At 29.9% G+C, this 25,648-nt stretch overlaps 2 protein-coding genes and 2 long non-coding RNA genes across 21 annotated transcripts in view; 3 read left to right on the top strand and 1 right to left on the bottom strand.

The window, feature by feature from the left end:
- Positions 1-339: 339 nt before the first annotated feature.
- LOC149894209 (uncharacterized) lies at positions 340-5,464 on the bottom strand. 5 transcript variants are annotated; one of them, XM_090076213.1, is made up of 3 exons: positions 3,420-4,312; positions 3,220-3,330; positions 340-545 (listed from the first exon to the last, which is right to left on the bottom strand). In XM_090076213.1, exons 1-3 carry the CDS (start codon positions 3,660-3,662, stop codon positions 534-536), a joined length of 366 nt encoding a protein of 121 aa, XP_089932339.1. In that variant the 5' UTR covers positions 3,663-4,312; the 3' UTR covers positions 340-533. The 5 variants fall into 5 exon arrangements, 4 of the variants coding, with proteins under 4 accessions (XP_089932339.1, XP_089932341.1, XP_089932338.1 ...); XR_016449024.1 differs by lacking the exons at positions 340-545; positions 3,220-3,330 and adding exons at positions 588-1,010; positions 4,327-5,464 and having other exon boundaries at positions 3,420-3,577; XM_090076212.1 differs by lacking the exon at positions 340-545 and adding an exon at positions 627-1,010.
- LOC149894208 (uncharacterized) lies at positions 5,439-16,366 on the top strand. 12 transcript variants are annotated; one of them, XR_016449037.1, is made up of 8 exons: positions 5,440-5,616; positions 8,271-8,328; positions 8,584-8,635; positions 8,732-8,822; positions 13,078-13,197; positions 13,427-13,571; positions 14,267-14,366; positions 15,291-16,366. It is a non-coding gene; the product is annotated as an uncharacterized LOC149894208 (long non-coding RNA). The 12 variants fall into 12 exon arrangements; XR_016449033.1 differs by having other exon boundaries at positions 5,439-5,616; positions 8,271-8,635; XR_016449030.1 differs by having other exon boundaries at positions 5,439-7,830; positions 8,061-8,635.
- A 2,747-nt stretch (positions 16,367-19,113) lies between these two features.
- On the top strand, positions 19,114-20,305 carry LOC149894207 (uncharacterized). Its single transcript, XR_016449050.1, has 3 exons — positions 19,114-19,248; positions 19,826-19,930; positions 20,079-20,305. It is a non-coding gene; the product is annotated as an uncharacterized LOC149894207 (long non-coding RNA).
- Positions 20,306-21,214: 909 nt separating this feature from the next.
- Positions 21,215-25,648, top strand: part of LOC149894193 (mitogen-activated protein kinase kinase kinase 2-like) — a 162,605-nt gene continuing 158,171 nt past the window's right edge. For 2 of the 3 annotated variants that reach the window (XM_090076194.1, XM_090076193.1), the window contains exon 1: positions 24,367-24,922. The gene's annotated coding sequence lies outside the window, so the exon portion shown is untranslated. The other variant, XM_090076195.1, reaches the window with a different exon arrangement.

Here is a 25,648-nt window from a genome sequence, read left to right as displayed (position 1 = left end):
TCAAGCTGGATTACCCGTCTCTTCGCGCGGATTTCTCAGGGTTAGGGTTAGGAGGGGCCGCTGTTGGCCCAAACCTGGTCAAAACCACCGCTCAGGCCTACTTAGTGCCTGTGCCAAGTTTGGTATTGGTTGGTCCAGAGGTGTTGACACCTATAGCTAACATCAAACATACAATTATTAATTTTTTATACTTTTACTAGAGAAAATAAGAATGTCTCACTCTTACCTCTAATAAAGAAATAAAATATTAAATGCCTGTAAGAATAATAGAGAGTATTTCTTTATTTTAAGACAGCGGATTGAGTGAAACTTCCTTACTGTATTATATAACTACTATTGTACGTTTACTTAATGTACTAATATATATTTTAATTCTCGTATAAAGTACAAGTGCAAACGCAATCAAAATATAGATATATAGCATCAAGAAAATGTATGTATTAACTATCAATAAAATATAAACCACCACAACAAAAGATGCATAACATAAAGAGTGATCAGTTAAAACTTGAAAAATGGAACTTTATATTTTTTTAGTTGTTATCCTAAAAGAAACAAACTAAAATAAAAAAAAACACTAATTTTATAAAATGAATGATTATACTTTTTACTAAAAATATTTAACTTTTTTATTTTTTATTACATAACCCAGATAATTTATTAAAATAAAAATAAGTCAAAATCAAATAAAACCCCATAGAAAACAAAAAATGCTATCAAAAAAAAAATATATTGCATCTTGATTATTTATAAATTTAACTAAACGTTCAGTTGTCTAAAAAAATCATTTGCGATTGAACAATTAATTGTTTCTGGAATGCCACAAACTTTTTCAAGTAACGAAAACACTACTTGCAATTCGTCTGGATACTGCAGATCAAAAAAGTAAAACGTTGTCAAAAACAGTAATACCACCTCTGAAACCAGCATTTTCAATCAATAAAGCATTTAAATCCACTTTTATATACATTGCTAATCCAAGTATAAAAAGTAGCATCAACTGTCATACTCTAGTAAAAAAAATATTGTCATTAAAAATTAATACATCCACTCTTTTGTTGCGTCTAATCTATTTTAATTTCTACATTATGTTTGGGAAACTCCGGGGTAACTTTATGAAGTTCCTGCATTTGAATCTTTGGTTTTATAGAGACTCATTTTTTTTTTAATTCAAAATTTAGTTAAAACAGATTAGACGAGACATAAGAGCGACTGTACAAAGACATAATGAAAATATTTGGTTTAGAAGGATTTCATAAAGCAGCAATATAAACCCTAGATTGGATAAATTAGTATTATTAAATTCATTAAATTCTTTATTCATCCAAATAAAAGCAGAAAATAAATATAAAATTAACTTATTTAAATTTGAACAACTTGCTCTTTCATTCATATCAAAAAATCTTGGATATTGTTTCAAGAAAAGGGTAGATGACTCATCGAGTACATTTCCGTTCATAAATTATTACGATAATGATTGGCTAAAAAAACTGAGTTTTATCTGAATTAAAGTTCACCAGCCACTGTGAGCCCCATGCTGTAGCAGAAGTGAGATCCTTTTCAAGCTCAAATGCCCCCTCCAAGCAATCAGAGAGTGTTGGCTTCTTATCATGACAAGAATAAATAGTAGTATCATCAGTAAACAATGCTACCTTAGATATGAGAATGTCTGGAAGATTGTTAATGTAAATTAAAAAGAGTATAGGGCCAAGGATTGAACCTTGAGGAACCCCTGAAGTAACAGAATAAGAAGAAGAGTGCTGTCCATCGAGGACAACTTTTATACTACGATTGGAAAGGAAGGATTCAATAATCTTAAAGATGATACCAGACACACCATAAGAAGAAAGCTTATGGAGAAGACCAGCATGCCAAACTTTATCAAATGCTTTAGAAATGTCAAGAGCAACAGCCTTAACCTCTCCACCTTTATCTAATGCATGATAAAACCTATCGGTTATTACTGTTAGCAAATCAGCTGTAATTGTAACTGAACAAGAAGATCGAAATTCATATTGGTGATCAGAAAGTAAGTTATTAGATTCAAGTCGAGAGATTAAGTGTTTGTTAATTAAAGATTCAAAAACTTTGCTTATGATAGGAAGAAGACTAATGGGACGGTTATTAGACAAATCAGATTGCTCTCCAGAATTTTTGAAAATAGGGATAATAAATGCTGCTTTCAAGCAGGCTGGAAAACAAGACTCTGATAAGCACTTGTTAAATAGTTTTCAAAGTATCAACGACATCTCCGGAGAACACTTCTGCAAGACGATAACAGATATGTTGTCCGGGCCACAAGCTGTAGAAGAGTCTAAGCAGGAAATCACTTTAGATGCAGAAGCTGGAGTGATACGAATGTCAAGCAATGGATCAACCAGTTTGACGGCTATATCAGGTAGAACGTAACTAGTGAAATCAAGTTGATATTGTTGAAAAATTTTTAGCAAACAATTCAGCTTTGTCTTTAGGTGAGGTGACAAAATCTGAACCATACAAAAGAGGTGGAACTACAGATTTGCCCTTATTATTGATACTAATAAAGATTCTCCAGAAGTCACAAGAGCCTAATTTTTGTGATGAAATACGAGATTTCATGACCTGAGAATAGCAGGCTTTGGCGTTAGACAAAACCTTTTTACAATGGTTTCTAGCAGTAATAAACAGACATCTGTTTTCTGGAGAATTGTTTTGCTGATAGATATGGAAGTAATGATTTCAGTTGGCAATTGCAGCAGCACAATGTGAGGAAAACCATGGAGAAGAGTGAGGTTTGACTTGGAATCATTGATTGGGAATAAAAGATTCCATGCCAGCCTGAATCCACAAACTTATGTAAGAAGCACATTTGTCAACAGGGTGCAATGATAGGGGGATTTAGATGATGAAGAAGAATGAGATAATAGATTTAAAGAGATCAAACGGTGATCAGAAGCACCTAAGGGTGAGTGAGGAGAAACTGAGCACTGACTAGGATCAGAAACAAGACATAAGTCAAGTAGAGAAGGAAGATGATTCGGGTTGTCTGGAAAGTGAGTTGATAAGTTGACTATTTGGGTTAGAGATTGAGAAAGGCAAAAATTGTGGGCTTTAATGCCTGCTACATGGATGTACAAATGCACAAATGAAATAGAATAAGTATTACTCATAATTAATGCTTGTTTCATGCTTACAGTAGTAAAAATTTATATCAATTAGAGTAAATTGTTTAGAAATTACCTTATAATCTTTGAAATATATAATTTCCTTCATAGAAACTTGTGCTGGACATTGGAATTTTTTTGTGTCTTGCACACTAAAATAACTTTTTTGACAAGAGTGTTCAGTTTTCTAAAATTATTCAAGCAATACTTTAGTAAGGTAAATATTTTTTTTAAAAACTATAACTTGGAATTCATGTTATAAACAATGGAGTTTACCTTTGCTTTTGTTTTAATCTTGTATGTTTTCTTTCTTGCATTATTGCGATCTGTTCCATGTGAACAATCCAAAACTTTCTGTGCTAAAACCATGAAAGGCACCTCTGCATAAAATCCTTCATTTTCCCATAAAACTTTGTGATTTTCACTATGTATATCTGAATGTGACACGGTCTGCTTTACACTGAAAGCGTTTATACAAAAAATGATACAATAAGTTAACCAAACTTCAATGAGAAACATTGGATTTACAGTAAACACTTAATAACTCAAACATTAACTTCGTAAATTCTAGTAAAGTAGAACCATTTTACAAAGAACCATATACAAAGAAATTGAAATAAAGTATGACAATACAATGACATTTAAATATTAACAATATTTAAATGTCATTGCATTGTTGCTACTATAAGCTACTGCTCTAAATGTTCGATTTAGAGCAGTAGCTTATAGTATAACTTTTACTAACATGTATTGGAATATTATATTTTGAAGCCACTTTTTTCATTTACATCAAATTTTTTACATCAAAGAAAGTAATTCTGGTTTATAGAAAATTTAAAAAAGAGTTTGAAGTCTGAGGTTGAAGTCTGAAGTCTCCCATGAACTATTTAATTTTAAAAAACAACCTGCTAAATTGGATAAAAAATAAATAACTGCAAAATAATTGCAACTTAATTGTAATTGATAGGGACATTATTTTAAAGCTGAGAAAAAGGCATTTAAAGTTTTTAATTCATCACTGCGTTTGATCTTCTTAATAAAATACATTATAAACTTTCAATTTATAATGTACCTTTCCAACTATTTTCACTTATTTTCAAAAGTTTGTGTTAAAGAATTTTCTGACAACTCAAACATTTGCATCATAAAGTTGATATTAAATAAATCAAAAAAAGGTTCAAACCTGTGTTACCAAATCCCTTGGGTGTAAACCATGCTACAAAGCGAACAGCGTGTTCTAGTTTGTTTTATGTAACTCAAGGCCTCATTTTCATCTTCATAAAAAAATATATGACTTTTTCTTTTAGCTATAAAAAATTCCTGTTATTAATATCTTCTAACTCTCAAAAGGAAAAAAAAAGTCAAACCAAACTTAAGCTATATTTAAATTAGAAATTCATGAAGTCGTTGCTTTGTAAAACATAAAAATGTACAAGCTTTATTTTGTTGATTTAAATGGTTAAATTTAAAAAAACATATTTTTTAAATTTAAATTTATTTTTTGTGAATCATTTAAATGGTTCAAGAATATGCTTAAATATGCTTATTTTAAAAACAAAATCTGAGCCTGCATATGCTTATAAACGTTATGGTTGTATAAAAATGAACTGTAGTGAATAATACAGTATATATATTTAGTATAAAAATAATATTAAATAATAACAATAAACCATTTAAAATATTGTTAAATAATACCAATAAACAGTATCAAATGACATTATACCAAACAATATAATGTATCAATTTAAATTTATTTATATACCATGGTATATTAGTAAAATATATTGAAATTGATATATTATATTGTACAATAAGTAGTACTATGTGTAATACCATTATATCGTACCATGAAAATACTAATAATAAATGAATTCAAAAATATAAGTAAGGAAATATTTAGCAATAAACTAAGTATAAAGATACACAATAGCAAGTTAAACTTCCTTTTTATCTTTTGTAAATAAAAAGGCGAGTAGCAGCAGGATTAATATTTTAAGAACAGATTAGCAACGTCAATAACAAAAAAGTTAATTAATTTTTATTTAATTTTTATTTACTTTCTTCCCTCAGTCAATGTCAATGACGTCTCGCTTTAACATTTTTTAATATTACTTTCCTATCTTATAATTATTTTAACAAAAAAACTTACAAACTTACTTTTACTTTCATGCATTTTTTAAACTTTTGAAGCACGTGCGAAATAAACGAAAACAACAACATAAGATAAGTTTACACGATACGTTAATTAATATTAGCATGACGTAACAACAAAGTTCGCATAATTAAAACATATTTTAATTTCCTCATCGTGGGTCATACACTGATCTCTATAATATTATAGAGATCAGTGGGGTCATAGTATCTTTCGCTTACCAATATATAAAGAGATGAGTTTTTCAGTAAATTGTAAAATTTCTTCATTCTCTTTGCATTCTCTCCTTGAAGAAAAAAAAAAAAAGAAGCTGTCGAATAGGTATGCATTTAGTTTTAAATTTTATTTTGAAAATGTATTCGACACTTGCTCGTTTCGTCGAGTTCAGTAGTTATAAGTAAGTTGTTTCACAAGTGGTTTACTTATTTAAATGAATGATTAGTGATAATAAACTAATAAATTATTTGATAAATGCTTCCATGAAGTGTCCGTTTTCTTTGTTTTTTGTTTGTTTGTTTGTTTGTTGCTATGAGTTTGTTTGTTATATTTGGAGAAGTCTTGATTTACCAATGCCACAGGACAAGATACAAATATATGTTCAAGTTTTTTAATGTCTTTTTTTTGTTGTTGTTATAATGCATTTATGAATAAGGTGCTTTTCTCAACAAAAATTAAGTTAGAAACTAAATTTGGTTTAAGAAACTTTTTCATGAAAACCTATTTATGATTCTGTGTTAGAAAGAAATTTTTTTTTTGTTATCAAGTTTTTTTTTCAAAGCGATTAAAATTTTCTACTTGATTCTGCCATCTAAGTTGAAATCTAATACAATTATTCAATTACATAGCATTTATGCACAAGTAATAAAAAATATTTTTGGATTTTAATGCCACCAAATACTAATGCTTATCTTATTACATTTAGAATTAGTTTAATGAGAAAGTGTTAAAATGTGATAGGAAAAAGTAACAATGTCAATTTTTTTACTTTCAGTTCTCATAGTTAGACCTTAAAAAGCCATTAGACATTTGAATAAATCATGTATTATTAGCTTGTAATATATGCAAATTTATTTTATTAGCTTGTAATGTATGTAAAGTTAAACAATTTAAGTTGTGTGCCATCTATTCAACTTTCAAGCAGTCAAACTAAAGAGAGCCAGGACTATAATTTGCTGTTTTAGTAAAAGCTCTTAATTTTATAATCAATACTATTTGCAGGGTATTTTACTTTTTTTTCCATTTTTAATTTTCTTAAATTCAACTGAAAACTTATTAAACTAATTTTGCAACATAATAAAGTAGCTGTTGGAACAAATTAATCATAGGGCCAGTGGAAAAGCATTCATCAGCTTTTGTTGCCAGTGCTTATTAGGAGATTTTGTGGTCAGAGCAATGCCTAGCCCACTATACCTTGCCCCAACTAATTATACCCACCAAAGTTGAGTAGACTCATTAGGACTTACACAAAGAAAACAACAAAAGTACAAAAGGAAAATAGAAGAAATTAACAAAATTTCATTTGCATTATAAGAAATAAAGAACTAATTTTGGTTTACTAAGAAAAGAAACCAAAGAATTAGTTTCTTTTCTCATTTTTTTATAATTTATTTAATTTTCTGGAAGTTCATCTAGTGGATCATCATTAGTTTAATCATGTTTCATAAAATTCAGGCACTGATGTGAATTTTTTGAGGGCCTGAAGATCTTTGTATTTTGATAAGGAAATAATAATTTTTTTCATCTTAAGTCTTACAGGCTCAACAATACTGACAGTTTATTTGAAAACCTGGTGTTGGAAAACAAAAACCCAGCTAGAAAAGAATATCGCAAACCTTTATTGGACATTAAACTAAACTTAGCCAATAAACATGCCCTATCATTTTGTTACTATTTCAAAACATTTAAATCTTGTAAATTTGCAGTCTTGTCATATTGTGTGATTTAAAATTTTTTGTTTTTTTTAGATTTTCTTTGGCTCTTCGAACTATTTTTCTCTTCTTTGGGTTAATGTTATATAATAGTATGAGATGTCAGTAGAAACTGGCTCGTTGTAAGAATGTCTATTACAGGTTCTTTTCAGGTGGACCACAAAACTAGCCACACAGCAGTTTGAACATATGTGAATGGAACAACTGTTTTTATTTTAGCATTTTCCATCAATTTTTGCTGCAGGCTAAATTTAAATTTAAAATGTTTTATAGTTTGTAACAAGAATTCAGAATGGTAAAATATCAGAACAGAATGATGTTAGAATGGAAGGAAGTTCTTTGATAAATTTTTAATGTTGATATAATGAAGTTCAATAATAATTAACATATAACAAATTCCTTTGCTTAATTGTTCTTGGGTTTTTTGAAGCTCCAGTAGGTATAGCACCTACAGTTGTGTTTTCTAATGTTAGTTTGACTAATATTGGAAAACTCAACTGCAGCTGATATTTTTGTAAATGTTAGTTTGATGAATATTGTAAAATGGAGTATCACTTTGTTTGACCTTGGAGGTGGAAATGGTATGTTGGGAATGTACTACACAGAAGTATGCATTTCTGTGATCCTTTTTTATATTTTAATTTCTAAATTTTATGAGATGCTTGCGATAAGGATGCATGTGTTCTTTGAATATAATACAGAACATTTGGTGCTGCTTATATTAAAAGTCTTATAAAACTTTTTTTGAGTTTTGCACAAAGCACTGCATTAAAGAAACTAAATAAAGACAATTTTTTATAGTTGCAATTTAAAGTTAAAAGTGAGAATGACTTTTAGATTTCCAAATATAAAAGAGGTAGAAGGTGCTTAAGGGAAAGAGAAAATAAAAGAAAGACTTTGTTTGGATGAACTTGCTGAAAGGCATAAGTTTAATTTAATGTTGTTAGTAAAATAACATTTTTTTATGATTAGAATTTAAGGTTTTCCATGTTGCACATTTAAAGGGGTATTTTTTAAAGCTATTGTTTTGTTTGTTTTTTCTTTAAGTTTTTGTGTTCTGCTACAAAAGGGTATGAAAAAAGTGCTGATCGAAGTATAAAGTTAGGTAGTTTTTTGTGAATATTCTTCAAATGTTAACTACAGCAGTAATAATGATGAGAGTTTTTGTTTATAGCTCAAGAACTTTTTCTTTTATATTTGTTATTCAGGATTTATTTGTTTGTTAGAAGGCATAATCAAAGCTCATCAAAAGATTGTTGAGAAGGTCAAAAAAGAATCTGCTATACTTTTAAATGTTAAACCTTCGTTTATTTACTCTTTAAATAATCAAAGCTTTTTATGAAGTTTCTGCATTTTTTAGAGAGAATTAGAAACGTGAAAAATGAGGGAACAGAAAGAATTAGTTAAAAGAGGTAAGGTAACACTTTTGTGCTTTACCATAGTTCAGTTGAGAGCATTTTAACCTGCATTGCCTTTTATCAACAAGCATTTATCATTATGTTATATAGGGAAAAAGTTTGAGTTGAAGCAGGCATTGGTGGCGAAGTTGGTCTTCACTATAAAGGTTCGGTGCACGAAAGCCCCATAGAAGATCCTAAGGTTCGATGCGAGGGTTTCTCCGCAGTTCACATTTTAATTTTTTTTGCGAACAATTGAGTTTTAGTTCTCTGCATCGGTTACTTCATTGGTTTACAATAAGCATACAAGCTTGTATGTATTAGGTAACATTAGTAACAAATTATGCCAGAAATAATACGAGCAGAAACTTAATCCTATGTCAATATTAAAACGAATATTGACATTAGGCTAGAAATGAGAGAGCAGAAACTTAATCCAATTAAGAAATGTCAATTTTTTAAAAAAAACTAATATTCACACTGGGCTAGAACTTAAAAACGAATAATGGACCAGAATCACACCGAGCAGAAACTTGTTCCAATTAGAAATGTCAGTTCTTAAAAAAACAAATATTGATACTAGGCTAGATCTAATAGAATAAGGCTAGAACTAAGAGAAATAGGCTAAAAATACTCTGATCATGAACTTTATCTGAGTAGAATTGTTATTTTTCAAAACGAAAATTGATGCTAGGCTAGAACATAGAAACAAACATTAGGACTAGGCAAGAAATTGAAGAAATGGATCAGATTCACACTGAGCAGAAACATCAGTTCTTAAAATATGAAAATTGACACTAGGCTAGAACTAAGAGATTTATGCTAGAAATAAACCGAGTGGAAACTTAATGCAATTAGAAACGCCAATTTTATAACAAACGAATATTTATACGAGGCTAGAAGTAAAAGAATTTGGCTAGAAATGCACTGAGCATGAATTTAATCCAATTAGGAATGACAACTTTAAAATAAATAGAGACTCTGGGCTAAAATGTCTAAAAACTAGGCTAATTTTTGACTAAGGAAGTATGTAACCCTTTAGGGTGACCATTGATATAAGGTAAGGAGTTGGATTATTAAGCTAGAAATCCACCAGATAGTAATCCAATCCAAGGTCAAATAGTTATGTTATTAGCATTTTCAATAGTATCATTAAATTGTAAATATAAAACTGTTGAACCTGGAATAGGAGAAAATAAAGTTTTTTAGGGATAACATTTATGACTCAGATTATTAAGTAATATTATGAGAGAATAGAATATTTACCTTATTCCAATTTGTTCATTTGTTAAATAGTTTTTATTGTCCGTTTTCAAACCTGGGAAATTTCAGTGTCTAAATCTATTGAAAGAAGTTCAAAGAGGTGTTTAATATGAAGAATGTTGACAAAGTTAGTAAAAAACTTTTAGTAAAAAAAAAAAGATGTTTAAAATTTAGGAAAATTACACGTTTTTACATAAAATGCTTTTTTTTTTTTTAACTCTTTTTGGAATACGGCTTAATTCAAATGAGCATTTAAACAAGTTGCAAATGCTCAGTTCATTTGCTAAAGACAACTAAGAAAGCACTCGGCAATCCCTATATGTTTCGAGTGTAAGTAATTGTTTAGAATAATATGTTGCATCAATAAAATATTATCATTCAAGGAGAATAATGATTAAAGTAAGCGCTTGTGTCATTTTGTAGTTATTTGGTAAAATAAACAGGTCACAAATATAAAAGAATAAAAGAAAAGGGAGTCCTAAGGGATTTAAGTAGGGAAGAGGCGGGTAGGCCACAGACACTTAAAAATAGTGTAGATGTTACCCATATGTAAACGGAAAAAAAAGGTGACAAAATTTTTAAATGATAGTTGAAGCCTTGGTTTATTGAAACTTTTTAAGCGTACGTAACAAATGTTTAAAGCTTAAAATAAATGATGTTAGCAAATCAACAGCTTTCAACTTTCACAATCTTTATACATACTTACAATCGTCTTTTAACCATTGGGCACTTAATTCTTTGATAATTTAGTATACATTATCCCATAGACATCCCAGTTATTATAATCCGTTTTACGAGTTATCTTGAGGCAATTCTTATTGTGCCTAATCACTCAAGATCAGGTTTTGTTTTCAGGTTCTGGGTTGTAAGACTATAAAAAGATTAATATTTGTCAGAAGTAAGACAATGTGTCCTAAATTGTGAGTTAGGTTTTTATCTCTTAAAATTTCCCCGCTCTGTCTTCTGGTATACGAATTTTGCATTTTGATTGAGGATGGATCCATTTTCAATTTTTGATTGAGGTTGGACCCATTTTCAGACTTGTGTTTTTTTTTTACTAACTTTGTAACTTTTTTAAACTATATTACTTTTCAATTTAAAAAGCAATAGCATTAGCTACAAGTAAACTCGAATAGATGTAGGTGTTGTATGGTTCACTCTAACCAGTCACATTTTGCTTTTCTCAATATTTTGCGTTTTTGGGGATTTATAAGCCATTTTGTGAGCAAAATGTTTTTGGGGTTAGTTGGCACAGGTATTGCGGAGCTAGTTGACAACATGTGCCAACTTACAACTTCTTGCATTAGCCGTAAATTCACTTAAGTTATATTACACTGCAGATCTACAGATATGCGAAATTATAAAAGAAAAGAAGACAGGCCTGTAAGTTCTAAAAGTGTGACAAAAAATGATTTTGATGCTATTTTTATAAAAGGAAAGTCTATTCAATCGATATAAGGGCAATAAAAGTTAAGGTCAAAAAATTTCTTTGAATAAATAAAATCAAGAGTTTTGATAAGAAAGAGGCATTGAAATAGATGCTTAATGTTGCTAAGCTGGTCTCTGTTTATATGGTGTGCCAACTTACCCTGAGAGTATAAGCAACTTGCCCCGGCCCGGGGTAAGTTGCTTATATATTTTTTTTTTTTGGAGGCCCTTCTTGGGCCACCAATCATTTTTTTTATGTTTGACGCTTGAACATGCTTGCCAAGTTCATATTCTTTTGAACTGCAGTTTGATATCTTCAAAAAAGTTCACCAAGAAATGCACTAAGCTCTAAAACTGAAATTATAGCCAACTAGCCCCGGTCTCCGCTAATACTGATTTGCGCTCCGTGGTTATTTTTGAACCTTTTGTATCCTGCAAGACATTTGATCCCAACTGTCGTTTTAAATGTTTTTAGGGTATTACTAGCGTATTTTTTCTGGAATTTTTAATATTCTTGCTATTTCTGTGTTATTGATCATAAAGCAATCTTTGCTGCCTGTTACATGCTACTTTGATGTTACACTTACTGCTATTCGACCCGTTCTGCGTTTCTTAGTTTTTAGATCTTATCCACACTTTAAAAGAGGCTTTAAATGTGACGAAATTGGTCATAAGCAGATTTTTACAGCCTCTTACAGGAAACTAACAGAAAAGTTAACAAAACTGTAAAAATATTAACAAATAAAACTAAGTTAATAGAAAGAGAATTATGAAATGAATTTTTTATTGACATATTAGTTGTAGAAATTGTGTAAAAAAAATATCTTTCCTTGGCTAATATGTTTACTGATTCATGATGATTGAAGAATAAAAAAATAAACTAAGTATATTACTGAGGCTTATTTTTTTGAAAGCGCTATATATACGCCCAAAAGAACAAGTTATAAAACAGTAAAATAGATAATGCATCACTTCTTTTTACAAAACTTATACGTGATTCATCTATTCGTTACAGCAAAAGAGATTAACTACGATAACTCCATCATAATCTAACGTCAATGAATGTGAAATGAAGTTATATTAATTTAATACACCTTACAAACAAATAACAAGTCAAAAGTATATATATACAAATTATATAGAGTAATAAGAAAATGAAGTAAGATGATACAAAATCACTTTATTACTGACATATATGGTATAAATCGGACAATTTAATGAAGAATGCGTTTAATTGTTTAACCGCTCAATTTTACAACAAAGGATATTGAAAACTTACTTTTAAACTTAAGATTATTTTTAAGGAAATACAAGAGTCGTTTAAAACCTCAATGTTAGACACTTTTCATCATAAACATCGATGCCTAAGCTCTTTTATTTCACGAATTTTCTCAATATAAATAAGTGAAAAAGGTCCAGTGCAATCAAGTTTAAAAAGAAAGCGAAGGGTGGGTGTTGTTGATGTCCCCAATTTATAATGTAATGTAAGCATCTTTTTTTATTGCTGTTACCAATTTTATCATCATCATCATCATCATCATCATTATCATCATCATCATCATCATCATCATCATCTTCACCACCTCCATAATTGTTTTCATCAACACCATCATCCTTATCATCATTATCATCATCCTTATCATCATTACCATCATCCTTATCATCATCACCATCATCATTATCATCTTCTTTGAAATCATATGGCATTTTTTTTATCTTTATTATGTTGGTTTTCTGTTTTTATTGAAACAAACATTCCTTTTTAGAGACGTGTTCATCCAAGTCATAAAATATCGATGCACAAGAGGAATGAATCAAATATAGAAGATCAGTCCTCTCGTGCTAATCTTTTTTTAGCAAGAAAAATGAAAAAAAGCCAGGAGGAGGTAGGTGAACCTTCAATATAGGTAAATTTCAACCTTCATTTCTTGGCTCATTGTGATTATTTCTATCGAAATACATTTTTCTCAAACATAGTCAACTAATGCGTTTTAAGAAGTATCTGTATTTTTTAGAAATATTTTCATCATCATCATCATCATTTTCGCCATCATTTTTGTAACTTATTGCTGTTTTGTTTTGTTTAATTGTTTGATTTCCCAATACAAATCTTAGACTTGTATTGAACCTGATGAAGAAGAGTTTGAAGAATACACACAAGAAAAGAAGGTTACATTCCACCCTTATGTGGAACACTACTATTTCGATTAAACCATCAGTTAAAAAAGATGAGTTATCTGAACATTAGTCTACTATTCAGGTAATTAATAAACCTTAATTTATTTTCTGATTGTGATTGTTATTAACCATTATCATCATTATCATCTACATCATCATCATCATCATCATCATCATCATCACCACCACCACCACCACCATCACCACCACCAGTAGTATTAACATTTTCATCAACAGCGTCAGTGGAAAATTAATTTTGTTTTAGACTTGTGTTCAATCTAATAAAGAAGACTTTTAAGAATACTAAAAGAAGGTTACATTCTACCCTTTCGTGGAAACCTATTATTTAGACTGAAACTTCAGTTAAAAAGACCATGAGAGGGCTGATGGTAAGTCTTCTACACAGGTTATTAAAAAAACTTCATTTATCTTCTCATTGTGTTTTTAATCATTATCATCTACATCATCATCATCATTATCATCATCATCACCAACATTGGTATCATCATTATCATTTTCATCATTATTAACAGTAGCATCATCTTCTTTAACTATAGTCAGCATTATCATCATCATCATTATTATCATCATCAGTTTTGTAGTAATATAGCATTTTTTATCTAATTAATTTGGTTTTTTCTTGTAATAGAAATAAACATTTCATCTAAGACACATGTTGATTTCAATGACGAAGATTCGTTCGCACTATGTCTAACGGTTCTCTATCATTTAATCCCTCTTTTACAGATTTTTTCAATGGTTCATTTCTCTCTTTAGATTCTGTATGTGATATACCAATAATCAATGAGGTGATAAAATCAAAGCCAAATGTATGAAGAATGATGTACCTTTTGGATATCTAAATTTCCACAGTGATGTTAGTATTTTATTTAACTATTTTTGCTTCAAATTCTTCAGCCAGGTTCATCATCATCATTACGATAATTATAATTATCATTGCCAACATCATTATCATATTCATCATCATCATCACCAGCATCAACTTCTTTAAGAATAGGCAACATCATTATCATCATCTTCATCATCTTCACCCTTATCATCATTGTCTTAATCATTATCCTCCTCATTTATTCTCCACTTCATCATCATCACCATCATCATCAACACCAATGTCGTCCTCTTCATCTTATTCATCATCCTAATAATTTTCATCATCATCACCATAATTGTTATCAGTTGCAGCAGTATTATCATCATCATCATCTTCGTCATCCTCCTCATCATCATCATCATTGTCCTTGTCATCATCATCATCATCATCATCATCATCATCATCATCATCATCATCATCATCATCATCATCTTAAACATCATCATCATCTTAAACATCATCATCTTCTACCTCCTCCTTCTCATCATCATCTTCTGCCTCCTCCTCATCATCATTGTCATCAATATCATCATCATTATCATCATCATCACCATCATCCTCATCCTCATCCTCCTCATCAACATCTTCATCATCTTCCTCCTCATCATTACCATCATCTTCATCCTCCTCCTCCTCATCATCATCATCTTCATCATCTTCCTCCTCATCATAATCGTCATCATCGTTATCAGCATACTCATCATTATCATCGTTATCAGCATTGTTATCTTTCGGCCGTTTTTTATCTATAATAGAATTACACATCGTAGCATGTTTTTTTAAAACCTTGATTTCGGATGAGTTTTTGCTGATTGTTCTAGGTACCAATATGAAATCAAGTTTAATTTCGGCATGAGCCTTTACGTTCAACAGACTTTAAAATGCTTTTCTCCTGATTTCCTTTCCTAGTGAATTTCTGGTGCGTCACGTTGCAATGTCCAACAGTAGTCTACAGACATCGACGGATTCCAGTTGCCCTAGTATCGTTTCTTCAATATGGCAAAGTCCTGTTGAAAACGCTTTTCGTGTTCAACACTGACTGTACCGAGATTCACATGGGAAGAGAATCCTTCAATGTTACAACTGAAATAGACTGTCGACTTGTGCAAAAAACTTGGTGATATCATGATGTCAGCTTCTAAACATAGAAGTTTTTGTACCTGGTGACAGCAGACACCATCCCTGCAGCTTGGAAGCCAACAACTCGGCTTTTGCTTTTGGCAGACCCAAATATCTGAGCAATTTGTTCAGTTGTGACTGTTTTATCAGATGTGGATCACCTGATGAACAAGATTCAATATCTGGCTCAACGTCACTGTCAATTCCTTGATTTGGAGTTTGTTCATCTGGTTTGTCTATGGTCCAATCTCGGGATTGGGAGACTGTCGTCATGTGGCACGGGGGTCCTTGCTGAAGGCAGATAAGGATATTCAATTGACTTTTTGTTTTCGGCAGAGAAACCAGGTACTTTAGTGAAACAAAACTAACGGTCCGTCACATGGTCTTTTTGTTTTCGCCAGATCATCGGAAGCGCAAACGGTATATTCTTACGAGTGCCTCTGAGCCAGGCTCTTAGATTGACAGCGCATGTTGTGCAGCGGATATAAGGCGCCCATTCCTTGTCTTGGTCATCATTCTTGCGGTTAAAATACATATGATAAGCTTTCTTCATAAGAGCAGTTATAGAACGTCTCTGAGACGAAAGTGTATATTTGCTACAGATATAGTGGTACGTATCGCGGCTATTGTGACATTGACAAGACACATCGCCAGGCAGCAAAACGACCATAACATTAATTTTATTGTTTTCTTAAGTACAGGGGTCTGTTTTACCCTAAATAAGCGAGGAAAATAAAAAGTATTTCAAAACGTTTATAATTTATTTTGTGTTAATTTACTTAGAGCGGTGTAATCTGCCGAATGGAATCTCTTCAGAAATGTAAAGAAAGTTATTTTATTACTCAAGCAAAAAATAGAAGCAATTTAACTTTTTTGTTTGTTTGTTTGTTTTCCAAATAACTTTTCAGAACTTGATGATAAAGATAAATCGACTTTGTTGATAGATGAAGAAAAAACTAAGTTTCCAAATTTTGTTTAATGTTTATTTTAAACCAATTTGTTCATCTGTTAAATAGCTTCTTTTTTTTTTTGTCCTTCAAATCTCAAGATAATTCAGAGAGGTGTTGTTATTATGAAGAATATTGACTAAGTTAGTTAGAAAGAGGTTCTTATAGCAAAAAATGTTTTTATAGCAAAACTGCAAGTTTTAATATAAAGTTCAATTTTTTCAATTTTCGGTAATACGGCTTATGTCGAATGAGCATTTAAATATGTTACAAATGCTCAGTTCAGTTTAACTACCATAACAACTTAGAAAAAGCACTCAGCAATGCTGGCTAGCTTTAATATAAATCATTGTCTTTTATCTTTTTTAGTATTTCTATACGTTCGAGGTGTGTGAAAGGTCTACAGGACTTTGTTAGGTCACACCACGGTACTTCACAAAAGCACAGCAAAAAAATATCCATCGATAAATCCAAACCAACAAATTGTTGAATTTAGCCTTTACTTATAAAAACGTTTTATTATTATTATTAAGACAAACATTTATCCTTTACTTATAAACATATAAGTTACTTTATAAATTTTGTTTTCAACGCAAAGCGTCACAGTTATAGTGGTCAGATATTGAGACGTTTGTTGCCGAAGATTGTAATCAATGTCAAAAAATATGTTTCGATCTAATGAAAATATGCCAGCGTATTTTAATCCACTTTCGACTATTTGCAAAAGTTGAAATCTTGTGGCTTCGATATTCAAAGTTAGAAGTTAAAAGTCGTATTTTTGGAGTAAGGTTCCTCACTTTAAAAAAAACACATTATTAGAAGAATGTTAAGGTATTAAATGTCAGGCACGTGCGTAGTTTACTTTTCATTGTCCTTTTGTTAAGAAAAACGTTTCTAACTGTTTGAAGAAAGACGTTTTTCATGGCTTTAGTTGAATAAGTTGGTAACTTCACGATAGCAAAATTTAAGATTGGCTCTTAATCGACGAAATATGAGACTGTTTTAGCGCTCCGCATTTTTTTTTATAATCTGGATCCTGCAAGTCGTTGGATGCCGCCTGCCATTTTAAATATTTGTGGGTATTTTTAACGCATTCATGTGATGTTTTTAATTTTCTTGCTGTTCCTCTGTTACTGATCATCTAGCTTTTTTTCATACCTGTTATTTGCCACTTCGTTGTTACGCTTATTTCTTTTCGACCCAATCTATGTTTCTCTATTTTTAGATCTCATCCACACTTTTAAAAAACCTTTAAATGTGAAGAAACTGGTCATCATAGACAGTTTTTTACAGCCACTTGTAGGAGATTGTAAAATTAACAGGAAAATTAAGAAAATAATTGCGAATAGCAGTAAAACTAGTAACAAAAAAAAAGATTAATTAATAGAAAAAAAAACATGAAGTGAGCTTGTTATTGACGTATTAGTTCCAGATCTGAGTAAATGTAACGTTGCGGCAACAAAGAACTGAAAAGAGGTTTTTAATAAAAACAGTTAGATACTGTAAGAAAAGCTAGAAAATATTATTAGTAACTTTACTAATGTAATGAATGAAAGAGTGCTAACCGGCATTTCACATTAATTGAATATTTTATTGAGAACCATTACAGTTAAAACCCACTGAGTAATAACAGCACAAATTAACTGCTTAAATATTAAACCTTGCCTTTCCATAAGCAAACAGTCCTTAGACCCTCAACCGCAACCTCCATTTTCCTTCTACTTAACCCTCAAACCGATACCTCCTTAAGCCTCTATTACCCTCTCACAATCATCCTTCACTAAACATATAACAACACATTATCACGCAAACTAACATCCTCGCTTAACTAATTTTGAGAAAGAATTGTTCTTTGGAAACGAAAATTCGGCAAATTAGAAAGCTAGACATGCATTTTATCCAAAAAAATGAAATAGGTCAAGAACGAAAGCATAATGCTCTTTTAATAACTACTACTTTTAAATTGATTACAGTTTTTGATATGCTACAATTAAGCTTATTGAAGCCTTTTAATTATATTGCGTTTGCATTTTTGTCAGTTCGTGCTTACACCTCTGCCTGACTTTCTTATGCTAATACGCATATAGAGTTTACAGTTACGCCTTTTAATGAGAGAAATGAAAGGTACATAAAAAATTATCTAAAAAATTCACCTAAAAATTTTCCAAAACAAAGAGATATTCGGAATATAAAATTTAGAAATCAGTTTCTTAGCCTTCCTAAATACCAAAATTCTTTATGGGATTTGATAAAAAACGGAAAAAAACTGTGTAAATTTATCCAAACCAGTGCATTTTAAGTGGGTATTAGTGAATCCAACATTTTTACAAAAACTGGCTAATCAGCAAACGGGTTTATTTTTAAACATGATAAAATTAAGCACGAACTAGAGTTTCACAAAACTTTAACAAAAACATTAGCAAAATTAAAAGTTTATACTTCTAAATTATGAACCTCATAAAATGAAATTCCAGAAGATTTAATAGAAAAATATAATTATTGGACTTTATTCCCATAGTTGCCTACACTTCCTGAAATCAGGTTTCTCTTTTAGCATTTTGAAAGACTTCAAATGGATCAGTTCAGGAAATGACACGAAGGCCTCGATTTGATGTCTCAATTGATCAAATTATGAAGTACAACATAAATCACTCTCCTTAAAATAACTTACGGAGGGCGACGAATTTAAAAATGTCTTTGTGGAAAACTTTTAGCTCGTTTGTGTCACCGATATTTTGATACTGGTTTAACTTTCCAAATTCGAAATGAAGCATAAGATCTCATTACACTGGTCCAATCAAGTAAGCACTTTTTTAGTGAACATGTTTTTCCAAATTCAGCAAGAAACCGAGTGTATGGGTAATTCTTTGAAAACACAGTGCTAAGCTCAATTGGCTTATGGGTCATTTGTCTCTGAATAAATAACACTCGTTCGGAAATATTTACTGATTATTAGAACTCAAGCTCCTATTGATCCATTATTTTTAAACAGTTGTAAGATTTTTTTGCTGTTTTAATACTGAAAGATTTTTACTTTTTTTAAGCTTTTTATCTACTTTTGATAAAGCTGAATGATAAAAGTAAAAAACTTGCGATAGCTGAAAAGAAATATTTTTCTAGTAAAAAAAAATTATTTTTTCAAATATTGTTTCTTTTTTGTAATAAGAGACGTTTATTCCAGCCTTTTTAAAAGAAACCTCTGAGAAACGCTTTTTTTAACATTCTGATTTTTAACATTCTTAGCATCAAGCTAAGAATGTTTAAAAAAAAAGAATGAAAAGGACATAAGAAGAAACTGAATATTACAGTTCTAAGCGAAATTTATAACATTTATCAAAAAATATTAAGTAAAATTATAGCCAGGTATTTTTGTTTTAGTTCATGGAAATTACAGTGAATTCCAGTTTTTCAGTATTCAGCAAAATACTTACTACAGCGCTCTAATATTCAAAATTATAGTAAAAGCAAAATACTTTCAAAAAGGTTGGTCCAATTTTTAACTTATTCTGCAAAATATTTATTAAAAATTATAGAATATTGATGTTTCATTTTCTCTGTGTGTCAAAAGACGCTCATTTTTAAATAACACTTACTTGATACTTATTTAGTAAAACTTCTTTTTGATTTTCAGTTCCTGTTTTTTTGAGTAGAAGCAACAAAAGGTTCGGATTTGTCAGTTATTGATATTTAGTTACACAAAGATCTAGGAGGTCTGGAGCAGATAACTTTTTGTATCAAACTGTCTATCTTATAAACCTTGTTACAAATCAAATGTTTTGTTAAATAAAGCTGTTGGCTTGAACTAGTTGAGCTCGTTCGAGCTTTTTGGGGGAAATTGTAGAGTTCCAAGCTCAATCTTCTCGCTAAAAACTCGATTTTTTATTTTATTTTTTCATAGTTGATTAATTGCAAAAAAAAAAAAAAAAAATTGATTAATTGCAAAAAAAAAAAAAAAAAAGGAAAAGGAGAAACTATTTTCAAATATATTTATGTAAATAAAAAAAAAAAATCGAGTTTTTTAAGTGAGAATATGTTTTAAAATTTTTTTTAGCTTTTATTTTATTTGATATACTAATATATTGTTTTATTTTATGTTACATAATTGTTGTAAATGTTTCATTAAAAATTTAACAAATTCTCATTAGAGCATTCTATATTGATCATTTTTCTCGCAAATGTTGCAACAGCGATTATATAAAGTCAATTCTGTTTATCTCATTCTTATTTGTAGTAAAACCACCCAAATAGAGTGGATCGTCGAGCTGAAACAAATTGGTTTTCAGCTGAAAGTTGAGAACAATTCTAAAGAACAAATCTAATGAGAAAACGAATCATTTAATTCTTGTTAACATAAGTTTCCGTATTTCCGTTTTCACTTAAATTACTCTTGTATTTTTACCATACGTCCTGAATTTCAAATCGCTGTTATAATACAGCTATCACTTTCCAGGTGTAAAGTTTACAATTTAAACACTCATGCTCTGTTTTGGAGCAATTATAACTTTCTTTGAGAATAAGTCAAAGGACTTTTAAAGCATTTTCTAAAACTACCTGTCGGAAAGAATATACTGAATTTCTTTCTTTTACATTAAAAATTTGGTTTCAACTGAATAAAAATATGAATTGTGTCTACTTATCTTTTAATTAGTTTTTGTAGTTGTGTCATGTGAAACGAGGCGCTCCCAATTTTTATTTTGTCTTCGAAGAGTAGTTTAAAATGAGCTACATACGCTTCACAAGGCTTTATATTTGTAACCAAAGCAAAACATTTGCTTTTTGTTTTGATAAGCTTACGACAAAAGTTGCAGAGTGTTCCTTTTGTTTACCATCATTTTTTTTCGTTCAATGGCTTCGTATAACGACACAGTTCATATGTTAATGGAGTTTTGAAAAAAAAAGTCAATTGAAAAACATGCCACCAGAGTATACGCCTTTATGAGACTTTGACACAACACTCTTTTAAGTTAACTTTTCAAATTAAACTAAATTTTTTTAATATTTTGACCTCTATTCCCTGATTTTAAATCATAAGTTCACTCTTGAGAAAAACAGAACAATTTTGAACACGATTCATTAAGTTGCTTTTTCGAGTATGAGATGACGTATTGATGACGTAGGGCAGTGAAAGATACTATCTGTTTCGTCATCTTCAATAGAACATCGTTTATCATGTTTAATTCTAATATCATTTTTACTTTTGCATTCGGAACACGATTTGTAATAAAACAGTGACTTTCTGGTTTTCGAAAATGGATGTGAATCATGATGATGGTCATTTTCTTTAATTCTAACATTTTAAATGACTTAAAAAAAAATCCTAATAGGTTGAATATCTTTCTTACACGCATGAATCTTTCAATTTTAAAATGAACGCTTAAAAGTGAATCATGTTTATGTTCAAAAATATTTCTGTTTGATTGATTTCCGTGGAAACCCCGTATTTTTATGGGATAAGCACCCCTCATAAAACTGGGGAGGTGCAAATTTTTGAGCTAAATGCATAACGCTTATGAAAGATGCAAAATAATTTTAAGCTCAACATAGTAAAGTAAAATCAACATAGTAAAGTCTTTGTGAAATGATGATCAACAATCTTTTAAACAAGCTTGTTAGGGACTGGGGAGGTTCAAGCTTATTGGGTATAAAATAGTTGACCACCTTTCATGATAGAAAACAAAAAACATCTTTATCAATATCATAAACACCTTCGATCGAAAATTAAGTGCATTAAATATTCTTACAATAAATAACATTTTGTATTTAGAAAATCCACAAACTGAAGTTTATCGGATTTAAAGAATAAGTTAGGTTGATTATCGGATTTAAAGAATAAGTTAGGTTGATTATCGGATTTAAAGAATAAGTTAGGTTGATTATCGGATTTAAAGAATAAGTTAGGTTGATTATCGGATTTAAAGAATAAGTTAGGTTGATTATCGGATTTAAAGAATAAGTTAGGTTGATTATCGGATTTAAAGAATAAGTTAGGTTGATTATCGGATTTAAAGAATAAGTTAGGTTGATTATCGGATTTAAAGAATAAGTTAGGTTGATTATCGGATTTAAAGAATAAGTTAGGTTGATTATCGGATTTAAAGAATAAGTTAGGTTGATTATCGGATTTAAAGAATACATCTGTAAGGGTAAGCCTCTTGGAGGAAATTTTTTATTTTAATATTGTAAGCATACTTTTTAAATAAAAATTGCAACATGCGTTTGATGTCCATTTAAAATAATCTGTGAAAACTTGACATTGCCAGCAAAGCCACTAGCTCCTGCTGCTTGATACCAAAGTCATGCAGCTAAATTAATGACAATAAGTTAAAATTTCGATGAACAGTTTTATGAGCAAAACTGAAATGAAATAAACTGAAATAAAGTAAACCGAAAACATCATATAAAATAAAATCGTTGATCCATCGTAGTTTTACTAATCATAATTTTAATTTAAACTGATATGAAATAATCAGATGTCAAAACATTAAAAGGTAATTTACATTTATAATTTGGTCATTTCAAATAGTTTTTTTTAAAAAAAAACATTTCTATTATTATTCTATTTATTATTACATCTACATCTACCAGTTGGTAAACTCAAAAATTGTTTTAAAAAATCTTAAAAACAGTTTTTATGTGTTAACCATAAAAACACTCTTTAATGAGGAATTATTCTTTGTTCAAATTTCTTTTTTAAAAAGTCAACCTTCTCCACTATACACTGCGCTCTCATGTCGTCAATTATGTTAAGAGGGGGAAAGCTTTTTAAAGATTGTTTTATAGATAGGGTTTGTTTTCCAAATGTTCTTCTATGACGCTTCGATCAGTAAGTCTCAAACGTCTCGGACGCCGTCTGCTATTTTACGCAAAAAAAACCTTCCACTATTTTCCCTAAACTTATTTTGTATATTTTTCATTTATCTTAAATGAGATAAAGTTAGATTACGAAATAGTTTGCTCGTCTTTGTCGTAGTTAAAAACTTCAAATCTATTTTAATGTCATGATTTACTTTATTTTGTCTCAGCATTTTTTTTGACTTAAATGTCTCAACATTTGTTTGAACTAAAATTAAAAAAAGTTGTTTATAAAAACTAAAAAAAAAAAAAAGAAAAAAAGATAAAGTTAAAAGAATGATATTAAAGAACTTTTAACATAAAGAAGTGTTCAAAATAATTCATTTACAAACATTTCAGCTCTTTACAATTGTTGCAAATTATGCAATAATTATGCGCTTTTCTATTAAATACGCAAAGTTGCACTTTTAACATTTTCAGTTTATCTACATAAAATACGGCTCAACCTGGCTCACTTATATATATCGATATTAGTAAATCAAAACTTTTAACAATAGCAAATTAAAAAAAAAATTTTTTTTAATAATATTTCAAAATTTTCTATAGTGAATAGTTGTGAGATCTGCATTTTCTCCCTTTTATCTGTCTAGAAATAATCTAAACTTCCTATAATTTAAACATAACATTGTTTATTTAAAATGATGTTTTTTTGATAACCTTTCAATACCTAAAAATCTAATGATTTGCATGCGCCAAATTGAAGTAATCAATGAATTTCATGAATTCAATGAAAAAATGAATTTCAAATAGAAGTGCGTTTCATTATGGAACTCATAAATTTAGTGCAAAGAAGACAGAAAGATGTGCTACCACACTTCTCTTATGTCCCACTTATTCTCTCACCACTCTCCCTATATTTAAAATGTCCTTATTGTTAAAACTAATTAAACAAGAAGCCTGGTACTCTGACTTAATTTGCTGGGCCTGTCATTGAGGTGCCAGTAAGTAGCAGTACAACTTGCTCCTGTATTTACTCAGAGCCACTTCATCATTAAGTTGCAACTCCAGCTTTTACAAAGATAACTTGTTAAAAAAGATGATCTGTTTAAGATTTTAAGGTTCATTCTAAACTGTTTTTTGAAGCTTAACTTCAATTTAGCTAATAAATCTTACTTTTCTGTAAAAAGATAAATACAACTCATATTACTTCAATGAGAACTGAATTACTCTAAATTTAACCAAAGTTAAATTTTGAAAAAACTTCTTTAGAAAAGATCAGACTGCAGAAAGAACGAAAACCTAAAATCTCAATCTTGTTGCATTGATGATGATTTCAGCTGCCAACAGAACAAAACCATGCAGAAAAATTTATGTATTGAATTTCATTAACTTCTCTTAAATTTTTTAAATTTTCTATTATGTTTTTTAGTAATTTTTTTAAAAACTAATAAAAAAAAAGTGAAGAATAGTTTGTGTGTGTTTATTTGTTTATGATAAAAATTATCTTTAAAGTCAAATCACGGCATACATAAACCCAACAGCTTAGGAGATCGCAAAGTTTACAGTTGAGAGTTTAAATATGTTTTGCACAAGGTATAGGGTGTGTTTCTTACAAGAAACATCTTACAAGAAACACGTGTGTTTTGTATAAATATTCTGTGCAAAGCTTGTACTAATTGAAATGTATGTAATTTACTAAATACTAATGTTCTATTTGCTAATTTATATGATATTAATAGTTAATGTCACATTTTTTTTTTTTTAATATACTTAGTATACTAAGCTGTGTAGGACAATTAGGGCAGAATAAAATTTAAATCAAAGAGCTTACAATAATGAATTATTGATAATGATCAATTCTTTATGATATTTGTAATGATAAATAATTGTAAGTATTTAGATACAGTCAAATAATGATTTTAGGCAATTTTAGGATTTTTGGCAATTAAACAGTTGATAAACTGCATATTCAAGGGATGTAACAATAATATAAAACAATAGACAAGTATCATACATAACTATTGTATACTTGCTGTAACTATTACACTTTTTATGGTTAAATATTGTCTGGATCTGCCTTACAGTATTGATAGTTGTTGTTTTTCATGTTGTACAAGATCAAGGTTTTTTTTTGTCCAACAAATGTCTCATATATGGTACTATTATTGTACCAGCCTTTTGCTTCTGTTATGCCAGTATCTGTCAGTGCCAGCCTCTCCTCAGGTGTCTTACAAATGGACAGCTTGATATACAATATAACAGAGCAAAACACTATTTACTGCACTATTTTGTTTAATGTTCTGTGAAAGACATTCAACAAATTGGTGTTTGTGCTGAGGCATGAAGTTTTTAGCCCAATCTTTTCCTGGATAATTGTACTTAAACTGCTTTACATTAATACCATGTCTG

The sequence above is a fragment of the Hydra viridissima genome, unplaced genomic scaffold (assembly GCF_058129835.1).
Source record: "Hydra viridissima isolate aposymbiotic clone 2 unplaced genomic scaffold, HvirCarnegie_v1 scaffold_1, whole genome shotgun sequence".
Taxonomy (NCBI): domain Eukaryota; kingdom Metazoa; phylum Cnidaria; class Hydrozoa; order Anthoathecata; family Hydridae; genus Hydra; species Hydra viridissima.
The sequence above is the reverse complement of the archived record's forward strand: the minus strand, read 5'-3'. Positions and strand labels throughout refer to the sequence as shown.

Bases quoted from the DNA above. Each gene is read 5' to 3' on its own strand.
- LOC149894209 (XM_090076212.1), bottom strand. From the start codon at position 3,662: ATGTTTCTCATTGAAGTTTGGTTAACTTATTGTATCATTTTTTGTATA. The intron at 3,331-3,419 runs GTAAACTCCATT...GAATAATTTTAG, and splicing joins AGATTAAAACAAAAGCAAAG to AAAACTGAACACTCTTGTCA. The intron at 1,011-3,219 runs GTAATTTCTAAA...TTTTTTTACTAG, and splicing joins TATATTTCAAAGATTATAAG to AGTATGACAGTTGATGCTAC.